This window comes from Sceloporus occidentalis, unplaced genomic scaffold (assembly GCF_023333645.1).
Source record: "Sceloporus occidentalis isolate IW3139 unplaced genomic scaffold, rSceOcc1.0.p SCAF_10, whole genome shotgun sequence".
Lineage (NCBI taxonomy): Eukaryota > Metazoa > Chordata > Lepidosauria > Squamata > Phrynosomatidae > Sceloporus > Sceloporus occidentalis.
In genome coordinates this window covers 30,203,862-30,221,245 of record NW_028316990.1, presented here as the reverse complement: position 1 = coordinate 30,221,245, position 17,384 = coordinate 30,203,862, and the positions used below count along the sequence as shown (strand labels likewise).

At 44.7% G+C, this 17,384-nt stretch overlaps 1 protein-coding gene across 4 annotated transcripts in view; it reads left to right on the top strand.

Annotated features, from left to right (window-relative positions):
- Positions 1-17,384, top strand: part of CAPN15 (calpain 15) — a 114,307-nt gene that overhangs the window by 80,583 nt on the left and 16,340 nt on the right. For all 4 annotated transcript variants that reach the window (XM_089539999.1, XM_089540001.1, XM_089540000.1 and 1 more), the window contains 2 exons: positions 8,630-10,091; positions 16,514-16,722. In XM_089539999.1, coding sequence (XP_089396125.1) covers positions 8,630-10,091; positions 16,514-16,722 — 1,671 coding nt within the window. The remainder of the gene's footprint in view (positions 1-8,629; positions 10,092-16,513; positions 16,723-17,384) is intronic.

Below are 17,384 nucleotides of genomic sequence, written 5' to 3'. Positions count from 1 at the left end.
TTCCAACTCAAAAAGAAGCAATGTGAGATTGAGGCACGCTTTACTCAGACGTTCTGCTAAAAAAAGGCTCATCCTAAACAGTTTTAGCTTTCATTCCCCAAAAGGGATAACGCCCTGGGAAAGTCTAATTCCAAAACCCACCATTATGGCTGTGACCTATACTGCAAATATTATTCGACTCACGGAGATGTCTCTAGACAGCATAATTCCCTTGGCTCCCATACTTCTGAGTCAAGATGTCCAGCAGCCATGGCTTCTAGACCTCTCTTTCCTGCAAGAATTCAAATACAATTCCCACTACCATCTGGGGAACCTGCCACCAGATCTCTGATCCAGCTAATAATGATAGTTATGTCTCTAGCTTAGTGTTCCTCCTCTTGACAGCAATGCGAGGTCATTCCTATTCAGCTCCCTGTTAAACCTTCACCTTAGAGTCCGAGAGGGATCGGTAGGGACTCCTCCGCTAAGATCATCGGGGAGGAATCAGTTCATTTGTCTCCGAAGGATCCTTCTGCTTTCTCCCATAATAATAAACTGATCACTCTATATACTCATGTTTAAGTCTAGAAATTTTAGTCAAAAAATTGACCCGAAAAACCTGGGTCAACTTATCCACTGTCAATGTAAGTGCTGTACTTTAACTCTTATTAAAAAAGGAATCATCCCCTGTTAAAAGGCAAGAGAGTACAGTACTATGGAAGCAATGATCCATCCATCCATCCATCCATCCATCCATCCATCCATCCATCCTTTAGGGTCAACACAAAGTTATGTTTGCTGGAATTTTGTACGTTCTTTGGCATTGTTTTCATTTGCTTCATCCCTTAAATGTTTTAATAAATAATAGTAATAATAAAAACTTTATTTATATACCGCCCTTCGAAACATCAGGGCGGTTTACAGCAATAAAACTACATTCAATACAATACAATTTACAATTTAAAAACAATACAATTAAAACAATAAAAGAACTTGTGCCAAATCGTAAGTTGCTAACAGCGGGAGGAGGGCTCTCAGGGGAAGTATCAGGGGTAAGCCTGTTTAAAAAAGAACGTTTTCAGCCCCTTCTTAAATTGGGCCAGGGAGGTTGCTGAACGGAGCTCGATGGGCAGCGAGTACCAGAGAGTAGGGGCCGAGGTGGAAAAGGCCCTTCTGGTGGTGTTGACTAATCTGGTCTCTGGAACTCTTAGCAGATGCTGCCCAGTAGATCTGAGTGTGCGGGGCGGATTGTACGGAGAGAGGCGGTCCTTTAAGTACTCTGGACCCAAGCCATTTAGGGCTTTATAGGTTATGACCAACACCTTGTATTGCGCCCGGAAGCGAATAGGCAACCAATGTAGGTCTTTTAAGACCGGTGTTATATGACTGGTCCTAGGTGTATTAGTGACCAGTCTTGCTGCCATATTCTGCACCAATTGCAGCTTCCGGGTATGGTACAAGGGTTGCCCCATGTAGAGCGCATTGCAGAAATCCAACCGAGAGGTGACCAGAGCGTGTACCACTGTTTCTAGGTCCCCCCGGCTCAGGTAGGGACGCAGCTGGCGTATCATCCGAAGCTGATAGCAGGTGCTCCTGACCGTCGCATCCACCTGAGATGTAAGGCGGAGCGACGAGTCAAGGAGCACCCCCAGACTGCGTGCAGAGTCCTTCACGGGAAGCGTGATCCCATTCAGGACAGGTGGAACCACCGCCATCCCTGGGCCAGGAGGACCTATCACCAGTACTTCCGTTTTCTCTGGATTCAAGCTGAGTCTGTTTTCCCTCATCCATTTGTTTATTGCATGTCCCTAGGTTTTTACCCTTGACTTATCCTTGGGTCACATCAAAATCCATAATTTTGACCTCAAAACATGCCCTCGACTTATACATGAGGTCAACTTATGCTTGAGTATATACAGTATTTGCTTATTACATTTATATCCTGCCTTTCTTTTAAAAGCAGCTTACACAGAAATTGTGCAGATGCATAGTAATGACTGCAAAAATCAGCCTTCATTTTATCTATACAGCAACACAGTTTTCCACTTTGTTTTAATAATCGTGAGAGTATTTAATGGTGTTTTATAAATTCCTGTCAGGTGCTTTGATTATCTCTCAGACAGAAAAGTGGGATAGAAGTAATTGGAAGATAAATAATAAATGCATTTATGCCCCCAGTTTAAACAGACCGGGATATCTAATGATCAGAGTATATATTCTGTTTAGAGTTTCCTCATTGCTGTTTTATAGTTGGATTAAAGGACAAATCTCTAACTCTCATGCTTCTAGGAGTAAGTTTTAAAATGTAATGACAAAACTAGGAATTAAATAGAACTAAGTCTGAAGTTAAGGCATCTCTTTATATTTCAGTTTCTCAAGGACTGACTCATATTTTTCACATAAGCAGCAGATTGATTTTTTTAATATCAGTGTTGTTGCATAAATTCAACATATACATATATTGTAATTATGTTAATTATATGCATTTGAAATATGCAAATCGCTGTTGTTTACTGGCTAGTGATGTCTTTATGACGTGGCCCTGAGTAGCAAGTTAATCCCAAACTACTACATTTCTAGGGACCCTGTAGTCATAGGTTTAGTGTCTTTTCCTAGTGCAAATATTCCAAGAAACAAGACCTTTCTTGAATTTCTGCAAATATTTATCTTGTTGACTTCTTAGACTGATTTCTCATTTTGTTAAATAACAGGAGCTGAGAGCGGTCCACTGTGTTTACATAGAAGAATGTCAGAATTTTGGACTTAAGTGGCTTACTGTGAAATAGTTGTATATTAATGCACCAAACCATTGGTTTGTATTTGCATCTCCCTACCTACTCCATAGCTCTTAAACTCAAAAGGTTCATTTAGGTTGTTTGAACCCTACTGGAGTTTTCTGTGTCCCATTTTAGTTTGGAACTCTAAACCAGGATTAACCCTAGTTAGAAATTCTGGCTTATGTAAGGGGAGTGACAGGACAAGATCCACCACTACCCAAAATACTGTGCAAGAAGGAGAAACCATATCCTAGCCATCCCTGGCCCTTCTCTGGGACTACGGCTGCTTTCATCTATGATTCTTTGATTCATCACCTGCAGTCCAAAATATCTGGAGGGTACCAGAATACAAGCTAGCTTCCATCCCATTTGGGAGAAAAGTAGACTTATTAGTTCAAATTATTATTATTATTATTATTATTATTATTGGAGGTTCCCCTTTCTACTTTGTTGGTTGCATGGAATATATGGCTCAGTTGGGAGGTATGACCATGCCCCTAACATCATGTGCGGCATTCACCACTCCAAATTCTGATTCGGATAGAGAACAGTGCAGTTATATGTGGAAATGTAAGCAGCATGGTTAGAGAGAAACAAATAAAGGCTGTGGCAATTACGTTGAACCTTAAATGTATGCATAAACATTATAGAGAACATTCATAAAGCTTCTTTGGCTATGGAAGAAACACCTTGGCCATGGAAAGTTAGTAAATACCCATAGTAGGATAAAAACTCCCTTGTTGTATATCCCCATCCTTTGGCTTTTCTGCAGTATACTGCTTCTGTTTAGTTTTTATGGTTCACAGCTTTGCTTTAGACTCATCTTCATTTGAAGCAAAAGCAAGCAGCAGTGACTGTTAGGAAGAGTTTTAGCGCGTCCCAAATCCACGTAAAAACCTTTCCCCGTTATTCTTGCACTAAGAAATGGATGCTGTTTTGTTATACTGTGTAACCTGAGACCCAGGTTGTTGCTGTTTGTCATGTATAGTCACCGGATCAGTCTCTCCCGTTGTGGTGGAAATGCAACAAGGAGGTGGAGGAAGGTAGGATTTAATTTTGGAAATGGAAGGAAGTGTCAAGTCAACAGCTTGGGGTGGCGATGGTGGTGGCTTGGATTCCCGTAAATCATGCAACCTTCTGAACTAAATCTCTAGGCGTCTCTGGTGCTGGGTATTTTTAGATACAGTACTGGTTTTCTGAGTTCCTGTGCAAGGAAGTATAGCAGGGTGGTCACAGGAAGGCAGCGTTTAACTTCTAAAACGGGATTTTTGGGGCCCCAGGTTTTATCCAAAGGACCTACTTTCATCCCAGATGCTGCAGACTGGTTGTGAAAGATGTAGGAAGAACCTTCTGCACCAAGTGCTTCTCTGTTTGTCACTTGGTTTTTTTTTTGTACACTGATGAATAAGCCTCACAGTGCAACGTAGTGTGTATTGTGGAATATGGCTTTCTGAGAAGTTCAAGACATGCGAGCTCCCGAAGCATCCTTGGAAGGTAGGGGAAACGTGGAGGGCTTGGAGGCAGCTGACTGTGCCTTACTTGCAGCCATCTGTTTTGACGGTTGCTTCCTCTGTTATGTATCTGAGAGAGGCACCCCGACAATATGTTGGCAGCTAACTCACTAAATAAACTGCTCATGTGGGTGGTCTGCTTGTATGAGGAGTGTAATATGGAAGTCACGATCCTGAGATGACTTCTGAGAAGTGGCAAATTGCAAGTTCCATTTTGCTGAAGTTTGCCACAAGACCAATTTGGGAGAGATGCTGTGGTGTTGGACCCCCCCCCCCCCCTTTTACAATATCTCCTCTAGCATTTTGATGGGACAATTGCAGACAATCCAAAGAAATCTGGATGCTATCGAAGGGGCAGGCCATTCAGATCACAAGGGGACTGGAAACTGCAAACGGCTGGTTTATGAGAGGTTAGCCTAAGTGGCAGGGCTTTCATCAGAGGAAAATAGAGACCCAAACAAGCTAGATCTTCGCATATTTACTCTTCCCTCTATTGGTGTTCTAAAAATATTCTTGTTGCCATGTTCGCTTTCTATAAATTGGTTTGCATGGATATCAGAAACATCATGTACATATATATATCTGGTATTTTACTTGGGAAGGATTTCAAACAGTACAAGTAACATTGGGTATTACCAGAACATAGAAAGGCTAGTGTTTTGGACTCAAGTCCTGGATTATCCCAGCCAGGTCAGTGGCCTTGCTGAATGGGGGATTCTGGGAACTGTAGTTCAGAAATGCATCCTTTCCATTCACTGTTACACCTGGAGAGATTATAGTGTTTGCAGGATTATTGTCTGTAATAAATGTTTGTATCATTTTCAAGTGTTTAAAAGGTCCAGTCGCTCTAAGATAAATCAGTATTCTTCTCCCTCCAGATTGCATATGAACCATAGATAAAGTATTGCATTACCTATGGCCACCAAGTGAGTTTGTGGCAGAGGGAGGATTCTAACCAGGAACGTCCTGCTTCATAGCTTAATCTCTTAGCCATCTAAGATGTATATTTGTACTATCGGTCATTATATGTAAAAACACCGAATTAAAGGAGTGTTTGGATGTCTGTTGCCCCTTGCAAGGCATGATTGGCAACCAGCAGATGTGAGGCCCACTTCCCTGAAATAACAGAGGAGAAACAGGGGCTCCTTTGCTGCTGTTCACCTGAAGATGCCGTGAGAAGGAGACAGTTTTACTAGAGCAGATAGCTTCCCAAAGGGAGTTGATGTTAGGTACGTTGGACTTGTGCAAAAAACAGGAATTTTGTGGTTTTATGTTTTGCAAAGTTGTTGTTGTTGTTGTTGTTGTTGTTGTTGTTGTTGTTGTTTACCTTCAGGTCATTTCCAAATTATGGCAACCCTAAGATGAACCTATCATGGGGGTTTCTTGGCAAGATTTGTAATTATCTTGATGGTGATGATGAGTTGTCAGCTTATGTTAGTGGTGTGAATGTTGCCAGTGCAGCGGATGAACTTTGGGAGGAGTTGCTCCGCTGGGCTCACCAGACAGTCCCTGCTAAGACTGGCTCTCTGTGGCTTCACTGGTCAGTTGGACCTGCTGACCACATGTTGTCAAGACCCAGATGGAGGAAGGAAATAAACTGCCTGAGCATGTGTCCTTCCACAATCAAAGCAGCAGGGTGGAATGTGCATTGCCACGGGGAACCCCTAGCATCCATTCCTTCCCCATGGATAGTCATGCATCAGGCAGGGTGCACATGGCAGGCAGAAATGTCCTTGTAACTAGGACAGCAGCATCCCAGGGCTTGAAAATAATTGGGCAGCTGGAGAAGGGAAGGGAGGGAGAGCTGTGGAAACAGCCGAGGGAGGAGAAGAGGAGGGTGACCACATTGGGAATGATGGAGGGGAGTGTGAATGCTGATGCAGTGGGAGATTTTATCAGGTGATGCCAAGCGCACAGCTGGTTCCCTCCCCTTCCCACACACACTTCTATACAGGGGAAAGGCGTTCTTAGGTTCAATGGAGATAGACTTTCCTTCTCTTCTCTTCCCCCACTTGCTCCTTCCAATAAATGAAATTAACCCTCCTTCCACTTAACTATTCTGGGGACACAAGCCAGCCTCACCCCAGGGCTTTTAGTGTGATGCATCACTGAAATTTCAAGTTCACATTTGCAGCAGTTATTGTGGGAGGCTCCAGGCTGCCCAACACCTCTTACGGCACCGCCGTTGTCGCAGCAGTTCAGCCACTCACCCTGACTGTGTTCCCATTGCCTTGGGCAACTTGTCCAGGGCTGCCTGGTTAGTGGATTTCCTTTTGGTGGATACGGGGACGGGTGGCCCTTGAGAAGAAACCTGGAGAGATGCCTAAATGCTGTGAGCCCATCCATGTTGTTTGACATGTAGAAGGATCTGTGTGAGACTACACACTTTGATATCTCATGCATGCCAGAGTTCCTATGTTCAGTCTCATCAGGTAAGGCTAGAAAAGCCACCTGCATGAATACCTGGAGAGTTGCTGCTAGTCAGTGCATCCAGTGATCTGATGCCAAACCAGGCAGCTTCCCCTTTCTTTGTTGTACTGCGATGAAATATCTTCTTTTAGTTTTGCCCAGTATTATTCTGTATCTGGAGTATACTCCGGAAATCAGCAACTGGCAACTCTTGAATTTAAACTCATTGGCAACTAGTGCCTTCCATGTCAATAAGGTAGACAATCTATTCTGGGCTTTAGTCCAAAAAGGAGCCATCCAGGGTGCTGAAGCCTTTCGTCCCAAATAGGTCCAGTAACTTGTATAGCTCCCTTCAATTTCAGACTAATATCTTGGGCATGTTTGCCACCCCACAGACAGGGAATCCACAACTGACCAAATCTCCTCTCCACTTTAGAGGCATTTGACTTCTCGCTTGCCAGTTCCTTCCCCTTTATGCCAATCCCTTTCCACCCTTTTAACAATGGGGTGCTTAGGAAGAGGGGCAGAAGGAGACTTTTCTTCCCCATTTCTTTGCCTTCCTTCCTTCTTCGTCCTGTTAGTCTAAAAATGTTAGTGCAGGCTGAGCTTATGTGAGTTATGGCCATCGTCCTTCAGTAAAAGGTGGCATGTCTTTTAATGATTAGAATAGAACAGGACCAGCTGTTGTTGCTTTTTTGTGCATGCTGAGTATTTCAAAGTACTTAACTTGAACTGTCTCTGGCTGGAGAAATTTGCTTCGCAAGAACTAGTTTTATTAACATTTCTGGAAGATTTCTGTTATGGAACAAAAATCTAGAATGGGTGGGGATTCAGACTTCCTATTTTAGTGTTATTTAGAATACCAGTACTTCACATGTAAACTAAATGTCTATCACAGGCATGTTTCTATCCGTGTAAACTCAGGTTGTTTGTTAAATCAGAGTATTCCCAAGTTTCTTAAGTCTAAAGCTCATACCCATTCTGAGGCTTTTCTGTTTCCTAACCTTTATTTATAGTGTGTGAATGGTTTAAAATTATTATTATTGGTTATAACGTTGGTGACCCAGTCATGTCCTTCCCCTAAGTGTAACACTAGCAGATGGTTACATATTAGTTGAGAATAGTTAGTTCAGTTGGCCAGTAAAGGTATCGCTCTTCTGTGGATTTTGTAGTATTTTCCTTCTTTATAGGTAGTTTTGAGAGTCATCATGGTGTAGTCCTAAATTCTCAAGCAATCCAAATTACAGAAACAGGGAAGCTAGAAGTTGCCTCCATCTTCTGTTATTATTTCCTGGTTGCCCTCCATGACACAGGGCACACCTCTAAGAAAAGAAAAGGAGGAATTCTGGAATGGTTCTCAGGGCTTTGATAGCTGGTGAAGGTATTGCAGCTAAGAATTGGTTTGCCAGTTCCTTCCTGTGCAATATAGTCTACCAACTTTGGGTATTAGTTGGCAGTCTCCCATCCAAGTAGGGCTGACCCTGTTTAGCTTACAAAATCAGACAGGATCTCGTGCCTTTAGGATATTTAGGCTCTCTTGGTCTAATAAACCAGGCAGGCATAGGAAAGAACAAAGGCGAAGAAAAGGTAGCACTTCTTTGCTTTGGTTCTAAGCAGAATGGTGTTCACAGAAGGACATCTTCTGTGAGTGCCGCTCTCCCACCATTAAATGGAAGCCTCTTTCTCATCCCTGAGAGACTATCTTGATTCTCATCCAGTAAGTCAAGGTGATGAGAAACCTGTGGCCCATCAAATCTCCCTGGACTAGAACTCTGGTCTTCCCCCACCGCTGTCCCTACTGCATGGTGGTGATGGGAGATAGGGGTTCAGCAAAACATTTCGGGGGGGGGGGGGGTAAGTAAGACTCGCTGTGGCCGTTCCAGCTTTTCTTTTCTTTTCTCTCCCTTCTTGCAATGTTTGCTCACACCCTTCCACTTTTTTTGTTTCTTGCAGCCACACCCATTCTGGTTCTATGGCCACTGTGCGGGAATGGTCCTGTACCCGTTGCACATTCTTGAACCCTGTGGGACAGCGCCAATGCTCCATCTGCGAGGCCCCTCGCCAGAAGCCTGACCTCAACCACATCTTGCGTCTCAGCGTAGAAGAACAAAAATGGGCATGTGCTCGCTGCACCTTTCGGAACTTCTTAGGCAAAGAGGCTTGTGAGGTGTGCAGCTTCACCCCGGAGCCAGGACCTGGTGGTTCCCCACTGCCGATCATCAACGGAGTCTTGCCCAAGCCTGCTATCTTGATTGAGCCCAAGGGGACCTGCAAGGAGGAGATGCCGAAGGCAGAGAGCTCTGGGGAGGAGTCGGGAGGGAAGAGCCCCGAAGAGGCAGGGCTGGAGGAGGGCTGGGCCTGCCAACGCTGCACCCTCCACAACACCCCTGTGGCCCACTCCTGCTCGGCCTGTGGAGGACCCCGGAAGCTCTCCCTGCCCAAGATCCCCCCAGAGGCGCTGGTCGTCCCTGAAGTAATAGCTCCTGCTGGCTTCCATGTAGCACCTGCCACCCCTCAACCCAGTGTGGTTACAGAGACCCCAGAGAACTACCCAGTTGCCAACCAGGGCACAACCACCATGGAGCAAGACAGCCAGAAGATGCCAAGCTTTAGCCTTTTCTCCCCAGGCCTCCAAAATAACCCAGTTCCTCGCAGCCGCCGAGAGGTACCCCCTCAGTTGCAGCCACCGGTGCCTGACACATCCCAGCCCGCCTCCCCACCTGCTCCCGTGCCGAAGGCCATCCGCTTCCAGGAGCTGATGGCCACCAAGCGGCTGAGTGTGCTGGAGGAGGAGATGGAGGTGAGCTCATCGCCCTGGAAATGCAGCAGCTGTTCTCTCCTTAATACCTCAGGAGTTGGGGTGTGCAAGGCCTGCAACACCCAGAAAGGAAGTGACACCATTGATCTGGCGGGGGATTCGGTGCGCTTTACCCCCTGTGGCCCATCCAGCCCTGACTTTACCACCTGGTCTTGTTCCAAGTGCACACTGAAAAACCCCACAGCTTCTCAGAAGTGCAAGGCTTGTGGCTCCTCCAAGTTACATGGCTTCCAGGAGCATGGCCTGCAGGGCGAGTCATCCCCCAAATGTTCTGAGTGCGGTTTGGACAAGGGCCCGGTCTGCACAGCCTGCACCTCCAAAGCCCCCTCAGCCCACAAGGTAGCCCGTCTCTTCCCCTTGCAGCCTCCCACCACTCCAGAAAGGCCGACTCAGTGGCCTTGCCCTGCTTGCACCCTGCTCAATGAGCTCAAAGCCAAGCACTGTGTGGCCTGCCACACCCCTCAGGGGTATATGTCGCAGCGCAAGGGAGTCAAGCCACTCCGACGTCGCGAGAGCATGCACGCAGAGAAGCGGCGGCAGACGGACGAAGGGGAGGCAAAAGCCCTCTGGGAAAACATTGTCTCCTTCTGCCAAGAGGTGAGTTCCTGTCCTTGTCTTCCTGCCTGCAGTTATGCCATGCAAACATAACTGATGATAACTGGCATACAATTGTTTTTCATTTTTAATAAGTAACTTTTTAGATCTCATTGCTGCCTAAGTAAGTAGGAAATTTGTATGTACAGTTTTGTTGAAACCTACATTTTGGGCTGCAGTTCCCAGAATTGCCCATCAGTAAAGCTACCTGGCAGGAGGATTCTGTTGAGTTGTAGTCCCCCCAAAAAATAAACTTTTGGCTGCATTAGATGACTGTGTAAAACTCCAGTGGTCAGGGATGTAGTGGTGTACTCCATCCCTGCTTCTTTGGCACTGAATCCTCAGTGTGTACTGCATTTTTGTTGTTGGTGTTGTTGGTGTTGTGTGCCTTCAAGTCCTTTTCAACTTATGACACCCCCTAAGGCAAACCAATCATTGGGTTTTCTTAGCAAGTTTCTCCAGAGGGGGTTTGCCATTGCCATCCTCTAGGGATAAGAGAGTGTGACTCGCCCAGTGTCACCATTGGGTTTCCATAACCAAGCTGGGATTTGAACTCTAGTCTCCAGAGTCATATCCCAACACTCAAACCACTACACTCCCCTGCCTCCTGCTAGTATACTGCATACATGCATACCTATTTTCTTTCTCGTTGCTCACAGAAGTACAATAATTGATACAAAACAAATGTGCACATGTACTTGGGGACTACCAATAGGATTGAGGCCATAGTAAGGAAAACTGACAAAGCACTCAATGATCCTCCAAATGTCTTGGAGTTTAACTCCCAAAGTCCTTTATCTTGCCTGTACTGGGTAGAGATAGCCCAATACTTCTAGAGTGCCAGAGGTGCCCCACCTCTTCTGCAAAATGCTGTATACATGCATTATTTATTACTATTACAACTGCTAAGATTGTCATCTAATTACAAAAATCTTGATCAGTTGTTCATGTGAGATGTAATTATTTGCATACATTTGCATATAAAAGCAGTTCTAAAGGGGGGAAAGCATAATTTATTTTACATGATGTGTACACATCTTAGCAGGCATCTTCTTAGGAGAGATATTCCTCTAATTCTTAAAATCGAACAATACCTCTCCTGAGATGAACATGTCACTTTTTTAAAACATACTTAATATTAAAAGTTGTTGTTTTTTAATTGCTGACTGATAACTTGGGAGCGCCTCCTTTTAGCTGAAGAAACAGCTTAAATCTTGCATCCCTAATTTTTTATCTCTCTTTTTTCCATCCCTGTTTATTCTCAATTTTAAATAAGAGAACAGTATACATAGACCAGATAATGTTCTTTGTTCAAGGTGCTTTCTTGCAGTGGGTTGCATCTTGGTTAATTTGCTCAGCAAATCAGCAAAAGAATTAATCGCAGTCTGAGACTACTTTAACTGTAATGTCTCCATCTTGTGGGATCCTGGGATTTGTGGTTTGTTGTGGTACCAGAGCTCTCTGACAGAGAAGGCTAAATATCTCTCTCAACGCTACAAATCCCATAATTCCATAGCATTGAACCATGACAGTTAAAGCTGTGTCAAACTACATCCATTCAGCCTAAGTTACAGTTATATCCTATCTTTCCTTCAGTGAGCTCAAGATGGAATGTATCCCTCTCTTCCTTCTTAGTTCCTCTTCACAACAACCCTATGAAGTATGCCAGGCTACCATAATGTTCAGGGTCACACAGTGAATTTAATGGCTCAATGGAGATTTAAACCTGGATCCTCCAAGTCCCAGTCCAACACTTTTATACACGACACCACACCATGTTGAACTTTTGGTCACATATGCTACCTTATGCTTGATAAGAACCTTGGTCCATCTTGGCTGGTACTGTCTATTTTTCCTGACAGTAGCACTCAAGGATCTCATACAGCAAGGTCTCCTCCATCACTGCTCTTGTCAACAGGAGAAAATAGGGGTTGAACATGTGTGGATATCCTGTATACTGGGAAGGTGCACCGGCACTGAGCTAGACCAGTGATGGCTAACCTTTTTGGGATTGAATGCCCAAACACAAAGGCAAAGGTGTTATCTTGTGCCAGGGATAGAACTTCCGGGCACGTGCCTGTTCCTCCTCTTCCCCTGTCCTCTTGTCTCCCCTTTGTGCCCTCCAAAATGGCTTTGCGTGCCAGAGAGGGCACGTGTGCCATAGGTTCGCCACCATGGAGCTAGACTCTCATTTATAGCATGTTCCCACAGCATAGTTTGTTGGTACTGCAGTTCCATTACAATGTAGAAAGTTACTTTTGGAAACTAGAACTCTCCAAATCCTTTAGCCAGCATGGCCACTGGTTGCTGTGGCTGGGGATTCTGGTAGCGGTGATTCAAGAAAAGGAACATCTCCAGGGCCAGAGTGCATCCGGTCTTGATTGTCAGCTATTCTGTTTTCCATAATTTAATATCGGTTCTCCACCAAGAGAGATGGCTTTTATTATGTGTATTTATTACTGTGATTTGATTTTTATGTCGCGTCTTTCAGAGCCAGACTGCTTTGTCTGTTAATAAAGTACCTCAAGGTGTAGTTAATGTATCTTTTTTTTAAAAAAAAATCACAGGTCTTCCAAACATCCGTCTGTCTTCTTTTGAATATTTTCTGCAGGTGGAGGAGAAGTGAATACATTTTACAGCAGAGCTCTTTCTCTCCTTCCCTTCCTTTTGTGTACAGGGTGTTTATTTTACACACACCACCCTACCCTTCCCTTCCCAAGATCTTAATCTGCTGTACATAGTTTTGTCCCTTCATTTTAGCCTTGCAAGAACCTTGAGAGGTAGGTTAGGCAGAAAGAGGCCAAAGACCATCCAGTAAGCGCTAGGAGCCTCTGCCCAGCTCCCATCCAGCAGTCTCAATTGTGACACCAGGCTGGCTTTCAAATTGTCTTTGCATTTTTCTGGCCTTATGATGGGTAAAGACCCCAAAGCTCAGGAACTTGTTCCTCCTCCACCTCACTCCTTGCCTAATGTACTGCGAGGAAACCTGTCTTAAAATCTAGGTACCGTTTAACACTTGCTGGTACCAAATGATTAGTAGTACTTGTGCCAGGAGATAGAGGAAAATGGGTTGTACATTATTTTTATAGAGGTGAGGAATGGCTTTCATCCTAAGGGCAGAATTCATTTTCAGAAATGTTCTTGGGGGTTGCGTTCTGTTGTTTGCTGTGGGCAAAGGCAAAACAATTATACAAAAATGCCACCGTATTCTATCTTAAAGCGTTTGTTGCCAGTAACAAAGCCTGTGGAGAAATAGTTCAGCCTTTTGGGATGTTGTATCAGTTACTTGTTGTTCGTTTGTTCGTTTGTTTGTTTAGAAAACCCATATTAAAGCTGGCAAGCCTGCAAATAATGGTGGCATGAGGAATGCCAGAGACCTGGTTTGAGATCCTAGGGGACCTGGATTTAGACATAGAGACCCAAATTCCTCCTCTCTGCACTATAACTCAGCCTTTCTGTCTCCTGGTATCATCCATATGTCCTGGAACTGTAGCTGTCACCATCCAAGCTATTGGCTGATGTTGATGGGAGTTGCAGTCCTAAATATGTTAGTGGCATCCAATGATGGGAGCAAGCCTGCTTCAGGCTCTCTTGAATGCCAATGCTTGCTGGGAGATTCGGGGAATTGTAGTCCAAAAGGTAACACTTCCAAGCACTAAGGAACTCTGCCTCATTAATAAGAGGCAGCTGTCTTCTGATCCCCATTGCAGTCTTGAGAAAAGGCCACTCCTGACCATTAAAAACTAATCACACCGTGCCTTTAATGATCAAGACCCCTTTTATTTCTTCCATAGGTACAACAGTCAGGCTCTCATTCCAGACGTTCAAATAAGTAACAAGAATGGCCCCATATGTTTGTAGGTAGAGGGACGGAAAAGCGATGCTTTGCATTTGGTTTTGATTCCATACATGGAGCAGTCATCAATATTTAAGCATTTCCCTAATTTATGATGTGGTAGTTTGGGTGTTGGACTCTGGGAGACTAGAGTTCAAATCCTTGTTCATTCATAGAAACCCACTAGGCACCCTTGGGCATGATATACTCTCCTTGTCTCAAAGGAAGGGAATGGAAAATCTCCTTTGAATAAATTTTGTCAAGAAAACAATAGGAGAGAGTTGCCATAAGTCAGAGTCAACTTGAAGGTACTTAATATAAAAGATTGTTAGCTCATAGTGTGAGGTGCTTTACCTTCAATGTCTGTGCATTGATGCAGGCTTTTTCTCCTGGTGGCAAATCTTCCATATGTGCTTTGGATACCTGGTGTCCATCCTTCTGGTGACAAGCCACCTTAGCTGGGCTACTGCTTACAACCAGTCACTGGAGCTGGAGCTAAAAGCTTAAAACCTTGCTCTCCGTTGCCTTGGAGAACCCAGGTTCATTTCCATGCTACAATGAAGTGACAATGTGAGACTTGGTGGACTTGAGCAAGTTTTCCAAGAGCAAAAGTACATCAGTATCCAATCTCAGTAATATAAAAACAAAGGAAAATAAATAACAGCTCTGAAATCAAGCAGCATAAAAACTTACCAGAGCAGAGAAAATGTACTCGCTCAGTTCAATTCACGTTCTGTATTTGAGGGCCTGAATAAATCAGACTGTCCCTGCCTGGATCTTGAAAGGACTACACGTCTCATGCCAGGTGACCTCCCTGAGGGAAGGTGGGGAGCAAACCATAGCCCATCACTATAGTACCATGACTGAAGATGCTCTTTATAAGGTGTTATAGTACTGACACTCAAAGTGGTGATCCCTGCACTAGTACTTGTCTGTGAACCATAGGCTGCTGGTATGTGAAATGAGAGAATGAAACAGTAGTAGCCAATGGTCACAAATAAGGTACTAGTCCCTAACTCATAAGGTTAAAAATTGACAGTTCCCCACATCAGATAACCTGAGAAGTACTGCTTTAAAGCATTTCCGATCACTTCTGCGTCCATTACCTTGTTCTTACAGTAAAGGCGGTCAGTGTTGTGGAACTGTAGCTTCCATGATCCCCCACCATTGGCTGTGCTTGGTTGGACTGATAGGAGTTGCATTCCAACATCTTGGGGTTCACAGATAACACGCTTTGTGCCTGTAAGGTAGGCCTATATCCCTGTATAACAGGTGTGTGAAGCATGTTTGAGTCCAAAAGAGAGTCTTCCCTACGCTTGCCCAGTGAGTTCAAGGAGAAAAGCTAGTCAAGCTGGAGATTTTGACCATAGCTCAGTATTTTGCCAGGTTGGTTGTTGTTGTTGTTGTTTGTCTGTTTGGTTGTTTGGTTAAATCTGTATCCCATCTTTCACCCAAGAAGATCAAGGTGGCACACATAGCTCTTCTCCCCATTTTATTCTCACAAGAGCCATGTGAAGTACCATAACAGCAATACCATTATGGGCCATCTAAAATGCACACAATAGAGCCATGTGAGGTAGGTTAGCTGAGGGAGAGACTGTGGCTGGTGCTAACATATTGTATGCCTCAGCAAGAACTAGAATGTGGATCTTGAAAGTGTCAGCCCAGCACTCTTAACCACCGCATCGCTCTTTTAAGCCATCAGCTTTCAAAGCACACTCAGACTTGGCTGCCTCCAAAGCTAATGCAAGCATCAGCACTGTTTGTATAGGTTGGGAACGCCTTGAGAGGACAATATCCCTTGCTTGTAGCCTGCCGCTGCAGGATACATACTGTCTGTGTTCCAGAAACAGTCCACATAGAAATGATGCCACTGTTCTCTTCAGGTGCACTCACAGAGTATGCGTGAGAAACCAGCTTAGTAAGAAAGTGGACAGCCTGTGCTTTGTTCTACCCTCCACCCACCTCCACATCAACTGTGAGGACAAACAGATCCTAAAGTGTCTAATGTGTCAGGACTGAATAACCAGAGCCCCTGAAGCCACAGTTCTGGTCTCCCAAAGGAGAGCCTGTCGGTTGTCTGCCGTAGATTTGGATACCATTTTATATACAACACACACATTCCATGGCTTGGCCTCATTTCCCCTGTAGAGTTGGCTAATAGCTTCCTTGTTTCCCTGAAACATAAAATCTCTGATGCTTTCTTGGGGGAGCCTACAGCATTAACTGCAGTGTGATTCAGGGGACAATTGTAGCACAACAGACACATAGATTGCAGTGGTGTAGTGGAGCTGGAACTCACTGAGCTGAAGCACTTGGACTTTCTGATTAGAAAGGAGAACAAAAGCTTTGGTTCTCTCCTTTCCTGACATCAGTTATAAGACTAACAGTAGGTAGGATTTTCCCAGCAACAATATATATTACTGTGCGCAGTTACTGTTGTGGTGGATAGTGTTTGGGGAGGCTTTTTCTTGAAGGAGCATTTAAACTCTTTTAGCTTTGCAAAAGGCCTGATTCAGGTGGAGTGTTAAATGGTTAGAACCGTTTTGGCAAGAATCCCCTGATCTGTTACACAATTCTGTCTCTTCAGAACAAGGTCAACTTTGTGGATGACAGTTTCCCTCCTGGACCCAAGTCAGTCGGCTTCCCCGAAGGGGACAGTGTCCAGCAGCGAGTGAAGCAGTGGCTGAGGCCTCAAGAAATCAACTGCAGCATCTTCAAGGATCGTTCAGTCAAGTGGTCGGTCTTCCGGACTCCCCGACCCTCTGACATCTTGCAGGGACTGCTGGGAAATTGCTGGTGAGAAATAACAGCCACAGGGTTCCCCCCTTATGGCTCAGATGTATCAAGACTGGATACGCTAAAACACCATAGCATGGTGCCTAGTTTAGCACAAGCATGGTCTGTATTTTAAATAGTCTCTTTAAATAGCCTGGGTCCACACAACAAGCGGAGATAACAGTGGATCGCACTGAAGTCAGCTCTGCTTTCTAGCACAAAATGCAATGTCACGCATAAGGCCTTTCCCAGGACAGTATTCAGTCCAGACCAACATTTTGCAGATCCCAGTCCTGGAGTGTAGGCAGCTGGTTCTATCGGTCAGCCTTGTTTTTATCTGTGGAAGAGTAGGTAAAGTGTGACCATGCAGATGTTCTTGAACTGTAGCTCCCAACTGTCTTCATGTTGGCTATGCTGGCTATAACTGATGGGCATGGCATATCAGCAATACCTGGAAGGCCATCTATCCCCACCTGTTCTATGGCTCACTCCTTCTCAGAACCTCCACGCATGGCTTTGCCTGGTCCAAGATCCCAAGGCTTCACAGTTCCCTGCCTCCTTGGACCCTTTCTTTCTGCTGACTGGTAGATACAGGCTGCCCTCTGGTGGGACATTTTTGTCACTTTGTCATCCAAGCCTGAAGAATCTCTTGGTTTTGCTATCAGCGGAAGAAAGTACACTCG